The sequence below is a fragment of the Ambystoma mexicanum genome, chromosome 2p (assembly GCF_040938575.1).
Source record: "Ambystoma mexicanum isolate Mex_15411 chromosome 2p, UKY_AmexF1_1, whole genome shotgun sequence".
In the NCBI taxonomy this organism is placed as follows: domain Eukaryota; kingdom Metazoa; phylum Chordata; class Amphibia; order Caudata; family Ambystomatidae; genus Ambystoma; species Ambystoma mexicanum.
In genome coordinates, this window is record NC_090923.1 from 1,345,528,373 (window position 1) to 1,345,548,043 (window position 19,671).

Here is a 19,671-nt window from a genome sequence, read left to right on the forward strand (position 1 = left end):
TCCAGCTGACTCAAAACTGCACCTATACCTGTATTGGAAGCACCTGTTTGCACAATGAAGGTTTGGCTGAATTCAGGAGCTCTTGGGACGGGAGCTTGACAAGGGGCTTTCTTAAGTCCTTCAAATGCCTTAGTGCACTCCTCATTCCACCTGACCTTTTGGGGAATTTGGGTGAGGAGACCGCATTCCAGGGAGAAGCTATGGACCCATAGTTCTCTATGAAGTCCCTATAATAACCAGTGAGACCTAAAAAGGCTCTCACTTGGGTTTGAGCAGTAGTGGTGGCCCATTCTTGTACAGCTTGTACTTTACTAGGCAATGACCTTATTTCACTTCCTCCTACCTCATGTGCAAGGTAGACCACTTTGCTCTGACCAATTTGACATTTACTTGCCTTTATGGTCAGATGGGCCTGCTCAAGAGCCTGCAAAACATATCCTTAGTGGTCAACATGTTCTTTCCAAGTAGGGCTGAACACTGCAATATCATCCAAGTATGCCATGCAGAAGTCCTCCATCCCATTCAGAACTTGATTAGCCATCCTTTGGAACGTAGCAGGTGCATTCTTTAATCCAAAAGGCATAACCTTAAACTGGTAGAGGCCTGATGGGGTCGAAAATGCAGTTTTCTCCTTGGCATGGTCTGTCAGGGCAATTTGCCAATAGCCTGACGTTAGGTCAAATGTACTGAGGTACTTGGCTGAGCCAAGTTTGTCCACCAGCTCTTCTGTCCTAGGTAAAGGATGGGCATCAGTCTTTGTGACTGCATTTAGAGCTCTATATTCCACACAGAATCTCAACTCCTTGGACCCTGCCTTTGGCACTAGTACAACTGGACTAGACATGGACTGGTAGATGGTTATATTACCCTGAGATCAAGCATCTTGTTGAACTCCTCCTTTATGTGGGTTCTTCCGTGGTCTGACATCCTGTAACCTCTGCTTTTAACAGGTAAACAGTCACCAGTGAGAATATCATGCTGGCCCCAAAGGGTCAAGCCTGGTGATAGTGAAAACAGAGGGGCAAACTGATTTAAAAGTGATTTGCACTCTTCCTGTTGTTCCAGTGTCAGATTAGAAGAGAGATTAACTCCTTCTATCTTCCCATCCAAAGGTTGTCCCCTGAGGAGATCAGGTAAAGGTTCACTCTCCTCCTCCTCCTGAGCAGAAGCTAGAAGCAAAGTTCCCATTTCTGGTCTTGAGACATAGGGGGTCATTACAACCCTGGCGGTAGGGGGTTAACGGGGCCGGTAGAGCTGCCGGCCCCATTAACCCCCTACTGCCTCATTACGAGGTTCGCTCGTGGGACCCGCTAAGGACACCTGGTAAAACCAGGCATCCTTAGCGGGTCCCGCGAGCAGTCCAGCATGCTTACAACGGGCCCGTCATTAACGGGCTCGTTGTTAGCATGCTCCCCATTCCCATTGAGCCCTATGGGGGCTCGGATGGGAATGGGGATGCACAGGGTCTGGGTTCCCTGAATGGGGAAATACCGGGCCCGCCAAGATCGGAATGGCCCGGTATTTCCCCATTCAGGGAACCTGGACTTGGTACCCGGTATGGGGGTAGGCAATGCCGCTAAAAGTGGCATGGCTACCTCCATACTCCGAATGACCCCCATAGGCTTTTGGATGGTTGGTGTGAAAGACCCTGGGGGCCTCCTTAGGATTGCCTAAATCCACCAAATAATTGACCTTTCTAAGTTTTCCCACAACCTTGAACGGTCCAATCCATTTGTCCTGTAAGGCCCTCTGCCTTGTAGGTACCATAACTAGAACTTGCGGGTCTTGATAAACTCAACCATGTTGGCCTTCTGGTCATGCCAATGCTTCACCAGAGCCTGACCTGCTTTCCAGTTATCAGATGCTTCTGTCATCGTCTGTGTCATTCTCCTCCAGAGACCTAGCACATAGTCAGTGACTCTCAATGGCTTGGGAGAAGGAGCACTTTCCAACCCCTCCTTACTTAGGGCCAATGGACCTCTAACTGGATGACCATAGAGAAGCTCAAAGGGACTAAATCCTGGACATGTCTGGGATGGTGGTTCTGCACCGTGGGGCAGATAGTGTATGCACGGCAAGCACGATCGTTACAAAAACAACTGTTGGTAACAATGAAGAGTTTTGCCAGTTGCCTAGCAGTGCACAGCCTGGGAATGATTTGACTTGGAGGGTCCCACTGTGCGGGCAGCAGACAACCCCCCCACGCTTAGAGGGTCAGGGTGGTCAACAGGTTGGCATGTAATTCCTCACCAACTGCGCAGACAGTCCTTTCGGTTGCCGGAGCACCAGCATCCGATGGTTGATGGCATTTGCAACCGTGAGGGACTCAGCGGGACAGTTTTGGCAACCCTGGGTCTTATGTCGCAGGGTCTTGGCTTCGGGGAGTGTGGGGTGGGGGTTTTCTACCGGGAGCAGGGCCGGGGGTTTGTTTTCCACATCCGCATTTCTTGCTCTGGATCATTTCTTCTTTTTCACTCTATTGTTTCTGTTATATGAGAAAACGTTAAAAACCCAATATTAATGATCTTTTCCATGTGGTAGTAACTACAGAGTTTGAGTTTTGTTTACAAGATCTCAATAAAAACAATTTAAAAAAAGGGACTAAATCCAACTCCCTCCTGAGGGACTTCTCTATAAGCAAATAGAAGGCACGGCAGTAGAAGGTCCCACTTTCTTCTAAGGGGTTCCTCTAAAGCACCTATCATGCTCTTCATAGTTCTATTAAACCTCTCAACCAACCCATTCGTCTGGGGATGGTAGGCAGTTGAGAAGTCGCTTCACAGTTTTTCCACATAGCCTGCATGTAGTGGGACATAAAGTTTGATCCCCTGTCAGAGATGACTTCCTTAGGAAAACCTACCCTGGTAAAAATACCAAGTAGGGCCTTAGCAACAGCCTGAGCTGTAACAGTCCTCATAGGTATGGCTTCAGGATACCTAGTAGCATGGTCTACTACAACCAATTGAAAATTGGTTGCCTGAAGAGGAGGGTCTAAGGGACCAACAATGTTGATTCCTACTCTCTCAAAAGGGACTCCCACCACTGGGAGAGGCACCAAAGGTGCCACGTTCTTAGCTCCACTCTTGCCAGATGTCTGACAAGTGTGACAGCTCCTACAGAATTTATCTACATCAGACCCCAACTTAGGGCATCAGAAATACAGGGAAAGCCTTTCCTTGGTCTTCTTAAAGCTTAAGTGACCAGCTAAAGGAATCTCATGGGCTAACTTTAGGAACTGTTGTATTATCTCTAGAGGCACTACAAGTCTTCTGTAGTCCCCTGGGATAGACTCAGTAGGTTCACTGTAGAAGAGGCCATCTTCCCAGTACAACATTTGCTTCCGTGACTCGTGCCCGTCAAGCTGGGAATCTGCCTTTTGGCAAAGTCCTTCAAGAGTAGGACACTCTCGTTGACCACTGCTGAAGTCTGCTTTACAGGGGCCACCTTCTGCCAGTAAAGACTGCAGCTCGGGATGGTCTTAAGGATCTAGATCTCCAACAGGGGGGAGGCCTTCTTCCAGCTCTGAATCTTCAGCAGCTGATTCAACCTTTCCTGGTTGTTCCTCACACTCAGCCTCAGCTGGTGGAGCAGTCACAGCTGTGACTTTGGATAGTCCTCTCGGGATGTCCTTGTGAGTTGCACAGGAGTGCTCTCTGGCTTTTTCCTTGCGACCTTGCGTTTCCCCTTTGTCTCCTTTTTCTTGGAAATAGCAGTTAGTAGTGTCTGTGGACTGGGTGTTATAGTTTCTTCGGTAACATCCTCTTGAGAGCCTGTTAAGGTCCTCTCTCTGGCCTTCTTTGTCTGGTCCTGTTTCATTTTACTAGGAGGCCTGGGGGTGCTTGATACAACTCCAAGAGTTTTTAAGTCATTCCCCAGCAGGACTCTCCCAGGCACCTCACTTTGTACACTAACAGGTATTCTTACAGTCATGTTGTTGCACTGGATGAGAGCTGGTAGTCTAGGAAGCATTTGGACAGGGCCTCCAGCAAGCTTAGTGAGGTCTTTGTGTGCCTTAGCAACATTCTTAGGTTTGAAGAACATTTCATCCACCACTGTATTGCTGGCCCCAGTGTCTCTAATGGCAGGGGTCTCCTGACCAATTACAAGTACACTGTCCTTGAAATATTCTTTTGTGTTATCTGGAATTGAATTATAGACATCTAAATTATGCTGTTCCCACAGACCCAGGCACACTATAGAAACACTGGCAGAGACTCCAATTAGGTCTTCAGCCAGTAGTTGAAAGTTTCCACTTACCATATGTACTTCTCCCTCTGGGGAAAAGGCTAAGGAGGCAGTGTGGACCCCTGAAGGTTTACCCTTGCATCTGGGATCCCCTTTCACATGGTCTGTAGACCATCAAGCATAACAGTTTCCAAATGTTTTGACAAATGGGGGTTTCTGCTGACCTCCCTCTGGCTTGGAACCGGAGGTTTCACTAGCCTGTTTCGGTTTCCCTTGTGGCTTACCCTTTTTCTGTTTGGGGCCCTCTTTTGGATTGAAGGTATTAGAATTCTCTTTGTCATCTTTCTTTTGCTGCTTCCCATCATCGTTCTTCTGAGTTGCCCCAGAATCCTTGTGAGTAGCCCTGTTGGCAACCCACAAGTCAGTAACTTTGGCTAGTTTCTTTGGATTAAGTTCCTTAGAGTCAGCCACATTAGAGTCAACCAAGTGCTGTCTCAGGGCAGGAGAGCAGGCAACAAAAATAGATTCTAACAAAAATAGATTTCTCATTCCTTCAAAAGTGTTAACTCTGTAACCCTTTACCCAACCATCTACGTTCTTCAAACATTCACACACCCAGGTAGCCCAAGGGGTACCATCATGCTTTTTGAGAGTCCTAAACCTCTTAGGGTACTGTGAAGGAGTTTTCCCAAATCTAGCTATCAAAGCTAGCTTCACATTTTCATAATGCAATCTATCAAGTTCCCCCACCTCCATTACAGCATCAGTTGCAACCTGAGGGAGCCTAGACAAAAGCCAAGGAATCAACTGATTCCCTGTGAAACGCTGAATCACATAGTTATACCCAAAAGCAGACAACCAATCCAAAATATCAAGCTTCACCTCATACATACTCACAGCTTCCTTAGGCATTCAAGGTCTCTTAGGACTGGAAGACCTAGAATACTCTGGGGGAGAACCATTTTCAAAGATAATTTCTCCATTTCAAGAACATGATGCATTTCCATTTTTCTGAGTTTGATTTCTTGATGTTTACTTTCAGTTTGCATTTGGAGCATTTTGAATTCTAACTCAAGTCTAATTTTTTCAAGAGAGACAAATTATGGACTCAGTACTAGACCTGGTAGTGTCCCTCTGGCTAAAGGTTGAGGCCCAAGAGCTTGTTGAGGTGCAGAGGGGCTCACATCCTGAGACTCCTCTAACTCTTCTTGCTCATCAATAACATTAGAGTTAGACTCTGAATCATTATCATCCTCATAAACATTTCCCAAATTTGCTGAAGGAGTAGGTGTAACAGACCTACTTCTCAGACTTTGATATTCCAACAATTTTTCAATCAATTTGTTTTCCTTTCCTTTAACAAGGAGATTCCTGACCTTACACATATCTTTCAGTTGATCTACTGTTAGAATGATCAGAGCTTTCTGTCTGATGTTATCCATATCAGGCATGATACATTTACTTTTCTAGTGGTGCTTAGCCTTGGGAAGGATACTATATGAACAAAAGTAAAGTAGAACTCTCAATGTAACAACTATATAATGTATCCTCACCGTCTGCCACCAGTGTTAGGCAAAGTTTGTATGAAGTACCCTTTGGGATCACTACACACAACTAGGACTACAAGTGTAAGCAAAACCAACCTTTGGCATAGGTCTGTACTACACAGTTTTGTGGTAGCGTTGCTGAGCAGCCAGGCTTACCACAAGAGGGAATGTGAGCTGTAAGGATGTTACACAGAGGTCTATAATTACAAGTATGCAAATAGACTCTTATACTCAAGGTTTCTTGGTAAAACACTTATTATTTTATTTCACAGTCAGTTAAAAAACATTCACTAAAAGGAGACAATATATATCACACAAAAATATACTTCAGTATGTCACAATATCAGGTTCTGAGGCATTTAAACTACTTTGAAGGAGGAGCAAAATGGCATTCAGAGCATTTGAAGTAGGAGCAAAAAGGCATAAATTAATAAAACAAATATTACAGTTACTCTAAAACAGTACAAATAGTTTGAGTTTACCAGAGGAGTTGATTCAATGCAATAGGTTAGGCCAAAGGCTAAAGTCTTGTATAGGATAAAGCAATTCTGGAAGTTAAACGGAAAAGTATTTGCATAAGTTCTCAGAAGTAGTTCGTAAAAGAAAGATTCATATTTTGGGTCACAAGCTGACTAGGCCTGCAAGTTGCCAGAGTTTCAAGCACTTTCGCAGTGTGAGGTAAGTTCTCTCGGTCGGGTTTTCACAGTACCTTACAATGAAGAAAAAGATGCAGCTGACAACATCTGTTCCTGGCAGTTCCTGCACATCTCGTTGTTCCTGAGCCTCAGTCGTGGGGACAAGAGGGAGGACGTCGGGGGACTCCTGCACTGCACAGGGACTGGTAAAAAAACTGGCAAAGGTAAATCTTCAATTCTGGAGCTGTAGTCAAGCACACAAACTGGTATCCTTCTCCCTGGCTATTTGGTTTCCTGCAGCACTCTGAGGAAAATACAGCCAGCTCCGAGAATGGTATCCAGGTGGCTTACGAGTTGCTTGGTCCCACCAACTCAAAGGGAGAAGTCGTCCTTGAAGGTCTTCTCTGTCGAGATGAACTTGGCGATTCGGACCTGCAGCAGGGCTTCACCGGGCAAACCAACGGTCCAGCAGTTGCAGCAGCCGTCCTCTTCCAGCTCGTCTTTGGTTCTTTAATTCCAGTGGTCGACTCTGCCTTCCAAGCCAAGAGACTCGCCTTTTATCCAGTTTCCTCCCATTCATTCCAGCCTAGCTGCCACTCACCCAGCAGGATGGCTGTCCTTGCCGGACAGTCAGCCAGCCAATCACGCCAGAGTGCATTTGGGTCTCCTAGGAGACTAAGCACAGGGAGTTTCGGGCACCTCTCTCACTTCCTGCCCACCGCAGACACTTGGGCGCCAGAGACGGTCTTCAGTCCTGAAGCCCGCCAAAGGCATAGGAACTAAGTGACCAAACCTGTTTTGGCACGCAGAGACAAACTCTAGAAGGACCTTTCCAAAAAGAAATGGCGAAAAAAGAAGACTGGGACCTATTTAAACAAAGGAGGCTCAGACGCCATCTTGAAAAACATGGCTCCTGCGATTTAACACTTCCCGTGTTCACGGTCAGGAAAAATCATGGTAGTTCGTTGTAATACCACTGCCACCAGCCATTTCGAGAGGAAAGGGTAGTATCTGACTGCTACATAGGTTTCTAGACACAGGGGATACTAAATAACCCCTCCAGCACTCTATTGTAAGATAGTGTGTGCTGGGTCTAGGAATTTGAAACAACTAGTAAAGTCAATTTCACTTTACTTTCTCTGGGAAACAGTATTTTATCCCAGAGAAGGTATTTAAACCTTGGGACAGCATAAAAGGCTTCCCTGTGGCACTGCACTGAGGGTGCTGTGTGACACAAATGAAAAGATGATGCCTATGGAGTTGTCTAAAACTTCCCAATCAAAGAACACAAGAGTAAAACACACATCAAAATGCATGGGAGAGTGGGAAAAAAGGCTCACACTCTCTCCAGGTAAAAAAATCAAGTCCCCAAAATCCAGCAAAGTTGCTGGGGGTCTCTAAGGAGAAGGGAATTAGCAGATTTATGAGAATTCTAACAGTAGGTGTATCTGGATGAATCATGTCCGTCTTGCTTCAGTTGTGGACTGAGCCCTTAATAAGTTGCTTTACCATCTTTCTTTTGTTCAAGTCATGTAAGCGTGGTAAACTGTAGGCACAAGGTCTCACAGACTGAGCCAGCGCTTCTCCAGTTCTGACTTTGATTTGTTCTCTGCTCGATGCTGTATCTGTAAGTGTTGCACGTTTTCTGTCTGCATCAGGAGGCCTTACACTTTCTGCAAAATCGACAACTGTCCATTTTCTGTATCCTGCATCTGCACACCCTTTTGTTCTTTCTAGCTGCGTCTGACACCGCAGAGTCAGCAGACCCCTTTGTAATTATCTGGAAAGGTATTTTCACATGATCAGCATATGTAGTGCATATGTAGTGTTGAGGAAGTGATGTTCCTCTGCTGGCCCATCCCTGTGCCATGCATGAATAGGGGACTTTCCCCATGCCACAACCCAGCCCCAAATCTCATAGTAGGTAGTTGGATGTCCGGGTCCCCATGGGACACCTCCCTCATGCCACCTGTGGGCTAGACAGGGGACCTTATCACACATGCCTTTGCAATCTGCCCCCCAGATGGGAAATGCAGTGCAGAATCAAAGAAAGAAATTACAAGGTTTTGAAAAAGACTAAGGTGCACCCAAAGGTACTAATGCCAAATTCTTCAGCTTGGACAAGTTCCTTTCTTTATGCAATTAATTTCTGTATCTTAGGGGGTAAACCATCTCCCTCCTACTTAGATGCTTCTCACAATACATTTGCATACCTGGAAAGTGTGCATTGCACAATCAGTGAGCACAGTGCAAAGCTCAGTGATGTAAAGCTCTTCATCTCCATGCATTGGTGTTTGTTGATTACCTGTCAGAAGGTGTGATCTAGAACATAGCAGGTATTGATCCTGAAGTTGCAATGTGTACTACTAGACTTTCTGGGGTAGGATGTGCAGATAAAAAGAAAGAGTTTGATGGTTCTGACCTAAAAGAAAGAGTTCAATGGTTCTGTCCTATGTTTATGGCCACATTCTTCTCTACAAAAGCGCTGGGGTAGACCCCTTCAAGACTGGCAGGAGGTGGCCTGTGAGAGCCCCAATAACAAGGCAATAGTGAAACCTTAGGAGGTTTAGGAACCAAAATGTCTTTTATTGTATGGGGAATTACCTCTTGTGAAGACAATGCCCATACTTAAGTATCCACATCCTCTGTGGCAAAGCTCTAAATGATCTACATTCTGTTTCTAGGACTTAAATTAGGCCTCCAGCAATTGCAGGTTCTGAAGATGTAGTCAACACACGTAATATTCCGAGTTCAATTTGGAGTTGAAAAATACTTTCCTCTACCTGATCATCCAGTAATCATCTGGAAAATCAGGGTCCCTTTGGGATGAACCTTTTTGGAGCAGAAATGGAAGATCATCATGATTGTCATCTGTTTGAAAAATTGTATCTGCCCATTGTGACTCACATAAAAAGGTATCTTGTGAAGTATCAAACTCCTCAATGAGGTTTCATTGTGTTTGGCTAATAAGCTCTACAGCTATGGAAGCCACAACTGATGACACTTGTGCCGCCTCAGCTCAGAGGACTATGTGTTTGCAATGCCCAACTCTGAGGGCTTAAATGGCGCTAGAGCCAATTGTACCTCCCCTGGGCCAGAGCGTTTAGGCATGCTGAAGTGGGATTTCCAGTGCCCATCACTGTCAGGACGAAGCATGGTGAATGTTGAGGCTGTCAAAGAGGCTTGTTCAACAACCGAGAACACAACATACCTGAAAGCTTCCCATTCCTCTGAAGTGAAGTAAGTTGTAGGGAAAGTCGATCCAGTACCTACCTACATGAGAAAATACCGGGGTTATGTATCTACATCTCGACTGGTGCCTGCAAAGCTTATTTAGTGAGGAAGAAGAGTGAGTTAAAAAATATGACCACTCATTGTCCGAGTGGTCTTGCCTCTATATCGTTTTCTTTTTATCTCTCTCCTCACTGCAAGACCAATCCCTGCACGCTGGGATTTGTGGTATTGTTTTGGAACTCCTCAGTGTTCCTGAGGATGGATTTTCAGGAGTAGATTTTGTAGATGCTAATAGAACCCAGCTGCCATTTGATTCATTTCCTTAGGGTGCCTAGACTTACCAGCTCTAGACTCCTCTGTGTCATGATGTTTCCATAGACATAAAAAGCATGAGGAAGGCAGAGCAGTTACCAATATCGAATGGTGATATGAGATATAGGCTTTGTTTCCCGATTTAAGCATAATTTAACGAAAAAATGAACATATCGTCAAGTGACTTGCATGTGACTGCAGAAAAAAGAACTGAAGGAAATTATTTGTGTGAATGGCATCACATCTGGTGAAGGTCAGCGCCAAGGAGTGGTGGTGAAGCCGACCTTGAGTAGACACAGAACCACCCGATGGCTGAGAAATGTTTCCAGAGTAGATTGTGTCTGAGGGCTATTTTCATTAGATGAGGAATCTGTGGAAGGAATCTATCCATTGGAAATTGCATGTGTAAAACCACTCATTGCAGTTTGTGTGTTAAATGCTTTATTGTCTCACCCCTTCAGAATTCCATGGACAAAATGTGATTTTGTGAATAAAAGTTTATAGGTGCAAATGGGAAATGTATTGTATGCATACCCATGTGACGGTTAAAATGTTTCAATGATCAATAAAAGACGCATCTCTTTTTACCCCTTCTTTTCCGTTTATTTCCCAAACCCTGTGCCTGTTTTGATACTCACTACCATGGCTTTTAGTTCCATTCCACTTGGAAACTCACGCCGGCCTCCAAACTGCAGGGTTTTCCTGAGGTTCTGCTCACATGCCTTTGCGATTCCTGCACAAAGAAACATAGTGGTTTGGTATGCTTCCTGTTCATTCTATGCGTCACTTGCAGTTTTTGTAGGAGATAAAAGGGGCAATTTAATGTTCATAAAAAGTAAGAAAAGCAAAATGAGAAAGTGTGGAGAGGGAAAAGAAACAGAAATAAAGAGAGATGGCCCCGGAGGGACCTAAAAGGGACAAAGAGGGAGAAAGAGAGCGTAGGCTCTAAAAACAGACCTAGAAAGAAGGGGGAAACAGTGCAAAGGGCATTAACAGTGGAAACTAGTTGTAGACTGTGATACTCTAAGAACAAGACTGAAACAGCAGAGATCAAAGAAGACCAGAAAACAGTGAATGAGGTAACAAAATTAAAAGAAAGCGAGAAAGGCCCTCATCATGAGTTTGGAAGATTTTTTTCAAAGAATTCACTCATGTGGTAATTACTGTTATCACGTGTAGTAATTCTTGAAATCATCCTGAATCACGGCATAAATAAGACAATAATGTCTCACAATTTGCAATGTAAAACCTAAGGTTTGATAATTGCTTTTAAACTTATTTAGCATTGCTGGCAATTTAAGTACCCTGTTCAAAGAAAAAGCAACTTAATGCATTAATCTCCTCTTTCCCTCATGCAACTCGCCACCCGCCTTCCTTTGGTAACAACAAGTTGAAAGGGGCTAGTGAAGAGTGAAGCAGTAATGATCTCCTCAAACCTAATTTCAAAGTGGCAAGGACCTGTGCAGGAGTGTTAGCCAAGGGAAGGCCAGTTTATTTTTATTAAATGATTGGAAACTGGAAGTAATCCGGATGATACCTCTATTTATGCAACCATATTCCATTTTGTAAGTCCTGAAATTCCATTCTTAAAAAATGTAAGTTCCTACATGAATGATAATTAACAGTATGGCTACTATAAAATAATGTGCTGTATGCATGTTTTTACTGTAGTTCTGTTTAGGTTAGTTGCTTTAATTATTATATTGTGCACTGCATTACTAACATGTGTGTGTTCTTATGTATAGAGTTCTTCATACCATTTTCATCCCGCTTCTAGGTGCTATAATAACAGGTGTTATTATTAAAACATAATGGTATTAAATTTCTTGAACTCAGAAGTATAAAAGGCTGAGTTGGCCCTGCCATGACATTCGATCTTGCAAAGTGCAGGACGGCCCCATGTGAGAGATGAACACTTTACTTGTGAACTACCCACCCTACCTCAATTAACAGTAGGGAAAGGAGCATCATATTGACAAGCACAAGATACCATTTTTGAAAATGGCCATGGTATCTACAGCCTTATCCTTTTAACAGAATACATATGGGCCTCACTAGAAGTTATGGGGAAAAAAAGTGGTGGTCATTCCTTTACTGCCACTTTTTTGATAGTAATGGAATTACTGCTGTTTTTCCCACACTGCCAAATTACAACATTGAAGTCAAATTGGAGGATTTACCTCCAGCAAAAAGCTTGAGGTGAATCTGCCACTTTACTGCCAAAAATCAGTGGGTTTGTGTGCAGTAAATCCGCCGGCTGAGAATAGAACAAAAATCCCCATTGGGATGTACCATCACTTATAATTCTGTGGTAACTCCATGGGAGGAAATGGCAGTACCAGTAATCTAGTTTGGCGTTAATTCTGTGGATTTAACACTGCATTACCACCAAACTCCTAATGAGGCTCCTAGCCCTGAAGAATTACTGTTACCGCCTGATAACAAGTGGTGGTGGCGGTGTAATTCCCCATTTATTTTGGGTCCATTGGAGCCAATGTGGCTTTTTTGCAGAATTAATTCCGCCAATTCTCCCGATTTTTCAGTGTTAAGTGGGAAGATTTACCTCCTGCTGGAGGTAAATCCTCCACTCAAAACACAAACTCATAGGGCCTCCTTACACGGATGGCGGTAAGGGTTTACTGGTACCAGTAAGGGTACCAGTGCCGGTAAACCCTTACCGCCTTACTACGAGGTCCCTTTGTGGACCCTACCTTAACGGCTGGTTTTACCAGCCGTTAAGGACGGGACCCGCAAAGAGACCTTGGAAGTAATTACGGTAATGCAGATTGCGGTACCGTAATTACTGCCTTCCCCATTCCCATTGAGCCCTATGGGGGCAAAAATGGGAATGGGGAAGAGCCATGGTGAATGGGGAATTACCGCCCCCACACACCTTGGAATAGGGCGGTAACTCCGCCATTCACCATGGCGGACTCGGTAAAATACCGGTGGCAATGCCATGGTTACCGCTGTCTGTGTAATGAGGCCCATAAAGTTACCACTTACCGCCTAACTCATAATGAGGCTGTATGTCATTAATCAACCTGTTGCTTTAAACTAGCTACCCTCAAAAGAGGGAGATGGCCCCCAGACTGCCATGTTCCATCTGCCCTGCCCAGTTCCCTACCTGCAAATCTGCCATTCAATTTACTTAGTATCTAGTTTTATCTTTAATCCTACATTATTAATAATATAGGCGGTGAGCCATGGCGCTATTAGCGCCATGGCTCATGCCGGTAAAATACCGGCACCGCCTTGGCGGAAAGGGGATTTACCGCCCCATTCCAAGGTTGGAGGGGCGGTAAATCCCCTTTCCGCCATTGCCCTTCCCCATTCCCATTTCTGCCCCATAGGGCTCTATGGAAATGGGGAAGGCGCTAATTACGGTACCGCAATTTTGCGGTGCCGTAATTAGCTCCGAGGTCCCTTAGCGGGTTGGATTTTAACGCCTGCAAGAAGCAGGCGTTAAATCCTCCAACCCGCAAAGGGACCTCGTAGTACGGCGGTAAGGGTTAACGGTCACCGTTGCCATTAACGGTGACCGTTAACCCTTACCGCCGTCCGTGTAATGAGGCCCATAGTTAGCTAGATACATATGCAAAGTAGGGTGCAAAGTAGGGATCAACAGTTCCATCCAGGCTGCACAACTTCAGGCCTACTGCAACAGTCTTGCGAGTTTCTTAGATCATAATTATATATTGTATTTAAATCAGTTGATAGAATAGGCAGAAAGTGTAATCAGGGCGATTGGACGTTGCCATGCATCCTTCCTGCGGAACACCATTCTTCCTTCTTAGTCACCAGCTCTGACATTGCTCTAACACTGTGAACTCATTGATTTGACATTTTCTAAACCTCTCTACCTCACTGCAAAACAGTCATGTGGCTGGCATGCATGAAGAACACAGGGTCGCTGCCCTGAACAACACAGACTGCATTTAATTCTAGAACTTTGCAGTGAAAACTGTTTTACAACCCTTCATTAACTTATTTATTTTGTAGCGTTTGTAGCGTCCTGTTTTTCAGTTAACCAGGGACACACACACACACAAACTGATGTCACTAATATTTTATTTCAGAGGAGCACAATCAAGCTGTATTATTGCTCATTGCATACAAAAGTCAAGTACATTTTAATTAGCAAACTCTGCTAATCAATTTTGGAAAAAGTAAGTTATGTATTGCTGATTACAAGAAAGCTGCTAAGTTAGCAGTAAAGGACTTCCAGAAATACTCCATGCGCTATGTTTGAAACTGAATGCATTATTATAATTTTTTTTTCAAATTGGTTTTATTGGTAGATCAACATGGCCATCATACATCAAGTTGCAGTTAAACTATCACTGTTCGTACCACGTGAGAAGTATAACTTTTTCTGAAAAAACGTAATCACCCCAACCACCCCCCTGATTCTGTACTCCCATCCCTCCTCCCCCCGCTCAAAGTGTCCAGCTCCGGATGAGGTTTGCGTGTTACTTATTGGGACCCGACTCAGTCCGGTCCCTGAGCTTCCTTCTCCCTTATTCTATTTGGGGATCACTCGCCGCTACCTCTGGTCGTTCACGTCTTCCCTTTCTGAGGTCTGTGATGGGGTCTTTTATTATTTTTTCATTTATTTATTAAGTGTCCATCCTCCCCTTCCTTCATCATGATATTACTGCACTCCACACCTCCCCGTGTTCGGTTATTCACACTGGTTTTCATTCCATCTGAGTCTCCCAGGACTTTTGCTAGTCTCCCGGTTGGGGCCTCTCCGGGTCGTATCTTCCCAGAAAGGGGGCCCATTCCATTTCCCTCGAGGGAGTTTGGCCGTGTATCTGCCTGGTGAGTTGTTCCATTCTGTATATGTCCAGGGCCTTAGCGGCCCATTGTTTTTCGCGGGGAAGTTTTGCCACTTTCCAGCCCCCCGCTACGCATGCCCTGGCCACTAGTAGCAGGAAGTGCGGCATGTGTGGAAGCTTAACCCAGTCCCCTTCCGTTACCTCTATTCTGAACAGCACCAGGAGAGGGTCCAGCCGTCTGTCTACCCCGTCCAGTAGCCTTATCCATCCCAGGACTTATTTCCAGTACCTCTGCACCCTGCTACAGCCCAACCACATATGCCAGAAGTCTGCCCTATGCCCGCATCCCCTCAAACACTGGGGATCGACCCCTGCATACATCAGTGACAGTCTTGCCGGGTCCCACTGCCATCGATACAAAAATTTTAACCCGCAGAGTTTGTATTGGCAGGCTATCGAGGTGCGGTGGGTATTCTCACATAGTTTTTGCCATTGACTATCCTCCAGTTCCATCTCCATGTCCCTCTCCCACTTCCTTTTGTACACCTATATATCTCCACCCTGTGCTTCCAGCAAGGCCTGTTATAATGCAGAGGCGAGCCCCCTCGTCCGTTTCCCCGTGTCTAACAATTTTTCTGTACGAGTCAGCTCCCTTTGCAAGTTCTCCTTCAAATCTTTTGACATCAAGACGCCTTTGAGTTGCAGATATTTAAAGACTGAGATCTTATCCCCCTCCCAACAAGCTCTCAAGCTCGCTTATCCCTAGAATACATCTTTCTTCAGGACCTGTCCCACTTTTTCCACTCCTCGCTCAAACCATCCTGGAACCTCTCGTGTCCGTGGATTCGGTCTCTTATGCGGGGCGCCCAAATATGGCTCAGGGGTGAGGGCCATGTTGTTACCCCTATCATTTCCCTCTTAACTCTTCAGAGGGACCAAAGTTGCCCGCGAACCCCGTGTCTTCGTACCTTGGTGAAGGCGGCCTCACGTGGTGCCCACAACCATTCTCCTAGTGTCACCGGGTGGAATAGGTGATTCTCAATGTCCACCCACTGTTTCTGTTTATCTCCTCTCACGTGGGGAATCAGGGCTCTGAACTAGGCAGCTCTTTAATATGTACGCATTTCTGGGAGTCCCAATCCCACCTTTCTCCTTGGGCTGTACCAGCAGTCTGTAGGCCACTCTGTGTTTTTCCCCTCCCAGAGGAATCTAATCATTCGCCTTTTTAGTTCTCCGAAGTGGGCATCTGGCAATTCGATTGGGAGTGCCTGATACAAGTAGAGTATCCTGGGGAGGAGGACCATTTTAAGTGCGTTTAGATGCCCCTACCATGAAATAGTTAACTTTGCCCAGTTGTCCACGTTCCTGAATAGTCTGTGCAGCAGGGGGGTGGGGGGAGTTTTCCTCGTATAATTTGTCCAGTACTCTAGGAATCCTCACCCGAGGTATTTAAGGCAAGCTTCTTCTATCTGTATCCCAAGTCTATCCCAACCTATCATCCGTTTTCCTGTCGCTTCGCCCAGTGGAAGTAGGATTGATTTATTAACATTTATCTTGAAACCCGATAAACTCCCGTCATTTTCAACCACCCTAACTACCCTTGACACTGTCTCTGTCACCTCTGAGAGGTATATCATAATATCATCTGCATACATGCTAAGTTTATGGGACACTTCTTCTACCTTTATCCCCCTCAACTGCGCATCATTTCGGATCTCTTCACCCAGGGGCACCATTGCCAGGGCGAAAAGGAGTGGGGAGAGCGGGCATCCCTGCCTGGTGCCCCTACTTAGTCCGAATTCCCTGGACTTCACCCTGTTTACCACTACCCTTTCCTAGGGGACAGCGTAGATTGCTTGGATAGTTCTGCACTGCACATCCTCTCTCCCACCCTTATTTTCCACATCTAAATTTAGGAGTGCGTGGTCTCCTTGGCTTTCCTTTACATGTTCCATGAGGTCCAGAGTCTTTCTAACCGCATCTGGGCCCTGTCTTCCCGCTATGAACCCCATCTGATCTATATGTATTATTCGTGGCAGTTTCCCTTTGAAACGTGTTGCTAAAATGCATGTGAAAATCTTTTCATCCACATTCAGCAACGAGATAGGCCGGTAGGATGCACATTGCGTGGGGTCTCATCCCTCCTTGGGGATTGTTAGGAAAGATTTCATAATTGTATGTAATTTTCCCTCCAGTTGTACACCCCCAAACCTTTTGCTGCTGTTTAGACACCATAGACTGACTTTGCCAGAGAAGCACAGCCTTCAGCTGCACTGTTCTGGGCTTTCGCTCACTTTTAATGGGGAAATTGACATGCCCTTAAGACAGTCAGTACTGGGAGACTTTGTTTCCCTTAGTCCTTTTCCAATGTTGCAACTTTTCTGCAACATGTAACAAGTGCACAATGTACCTTACAGTACAGTGCACTTGGGTCTCATAGTCAATTATATGCAGATGTGTCATGGACGGGGCTGGTGGCAGCTTAGCTTTTCATATAATTTTAACCCTTTCCTGCCATTTAAACTGTGTTAACTGCGTTTGGCACACATAGGTGGCCTGGCTTCAAAATGGCTATGCCACGAGGTTCTTTGTCCTGTCCCTTGGCCATCTTGCCCCTTTGCCTTCCCCAGGTCGAGTCGACCCGGGTCAATCCTTATTTGGACATGCAGTTTCCAGCGAAATGCCAAGCTTGCGGGGGCTTCTGCATGCCTTGTATGTGTGCCTCCAGAATGTGGGCCGGGGTGTCTGTCCCCAATACACATCCTGGGTGCCAGAGAGTCTGGAGTGCTGTGAATGCCTGGGACCACCGTGGTCCACGTATGGAGTGTGTGTTTGTGAGCAGATCTCCCATTGGGTCCTCTTTGTTTTGGCGCGAAGGGAACTTTGGATAAGAGAAGGCTGAAAAAACCCATACCATGTTGATCTCTGAAATTCTCACTGAACGAAGGATAGGATCCAAGTATCCTGAAACTAAGAAGCCGAGTCGAGGAACCACCGGTGAACCGCTGAAAGGTTTGGCACCCTGAGCCTGCTGTAGTCCTGTGGGACCCCTCTGCATCTGGTTGTCCAAGAAGGTCTGCGAAGACCCTTCGACCCATTCGAATAGTGGGACCAACTATTCTCGGCACCTTCAACAAAACCTGCAAGTAAGCCTTCTCGGAAGTGTCCCTGGGCCAACCAGTGGGCTGACCAGCTTATGCAGTACTTTTGCTCTGTCTCCGCCGTCGTTTCGAGGAGGCTCTCGGAACTTAGTATACTGCTTGCTCTGTGTCCCCGGCACCCTCACACCGAATTTTGAACACTTGCATTCCCAGGTCTGAAGTGAGACGAGTGCGCCAGGACCGGAGTGAACGCGGTTACTGTGTTGACCAGTCACGGCAACGATCTTTGCAGGTGTGCTGCGTATGTGGCCCTCTTTCCCATGAAGCCTGCGGCAGTGAAACTGCCTGATCCATCCATCAGGAGAGGAGAAATCGCCACTGTCCCCTTTGGGAATCCTCGCTGTATCGCCGGAACTGAAAGCCACAGAGACGTCCCTTTTGTCGCATTTGAACCTGCAGCCGCAGTGGACCCAACTGGCGAGCTTTGGTTCGGAGTGCTCCTGGGGCCGGTGAGTAACCCTAACCATAAACAGTGGCCCCTAGCGCCTCAATCTGTCTTTACGCACGAGTGGCCCCTGGGCCTCTCCTTTCCAATGCTAGTGCGAACTAGTGAACCCTTCCCGAACCTTTGAATCACCTTTGCCTTCAAATGGAGGCCCTCCTCAAATAGTGGGAATCTATTCTTCATCGCCTCACCCACCTTCCTGAGCTGCTGGAGACCCCTGAAGAGATCCCGTTTTGCCCATTGGAACAACCGTGTGCGTATGCACTGCATGTACTATTGAGCATAAGGCTCCTCTCTTCTTAGGTTTTGTACTGCCTCTAAGTTATGTGTGTGTTGGATGTTGAAGGGGACTAAAGATTATCTGAACTGCCTATTTTCCTTCGCCTCTAGGTTGTGAATATTTCGTGTCTTTAATCCTTTAGACCCCAATGGTCTTGTATATATTTTGTATTGATTGTGTTGTGTTGGTTTAGTAGGATTGCTGTGATTCTTTTACTGTGTGTTGAGTTACAAAGGCCTCGTAATAAATGTGTTTATATTTTTGATATATATATCTGTTTGGGATTAATTTGTAAGTGTCCTTGCTCTGTGTGCTCATTGAGGTCTTTCAGTCACCCTCACCCCTCCTGAGACTTCGTCTTGACCGCCTACCATAGCTACCTTGGTTTGGCTTGTCCAGAGGTTATCATGTTCCAAGAAACTAGGCTGGCCACCAGGTCAGAGTTCAGAAATCCGTCTTAACAGAGATCACTGATATCAATGCTTTGCTGAAGGTGTCTGGCGCTTCTCCTGTTTCCAGGATATGGAAATTCGTACCATGTGGGGTGACAGGATCCCTGAAATGTTCTTGTAGAACCCTATGGTGTATCCATCCTCCCCCGGGGCCTTACCATTGGGGTGACGGGATATTTTTTTTTTAGCATTGTTTATGTAGCGCTACGAACCCTCAGGTATCTGAGCGCTGCTTATTATTACCCACGGTGTGTGGTGCTCATTTATCGATCTCGGAAGGATGGCCCTGTCGGGATTCGAACCTGCGTCAGCAGGACCTGCACAGATGTCAAAGCGAGCGCTCTACTTGCTGTGCTATCGGACCGGCTATACTATATTGCTTCTTGTACCTCGTCTGCTGTTATGGGACTCTCCAGGTGTTCCATCTCTAGCTTTATAAGTATGTTCATTTCAATCTTGTCCAGATACTCCCTCAAAACGGTATCCCCCCTTGTGCTTCGGACTTGTGCAGGGTTTCATAGTACTGGGCGAATCCCTCTGCTATCTCCCTGGGTGATTCCCTTGTGCCCCCTCCAGGGCTCGTAAGGGATGATACCCACCTTTCCACTCTTTGTGCTCGGAGCCTCACTGCCAGCAGCG

General features: G+C 45.9%; 1 protein-coding gene across 2 annotated transcripts in view; it reads right to left on the reverse strand.

Annotated features, from left to right (window-relative positions):
• Positions 1–19,671, reverse strand: part of MYO15A (myosin XVA) — a 3,541,761-nt gene that overhangs the window by 672,447 nt on the left and 2,849,643 nt on the right. For both annotated transcript variants that reach the window (XM_069645706.1, XM_069645705.1), the window contains one exon: positions 10,552–10,646. In XM_069645706.1, coding sequence (XP_069501807.1) covers positions 10,552–10,646 — 95 coding nt within the window. The remainder of the gene's footprint in view (positions 1–10,551; positions 10,647–19,671) is intronic.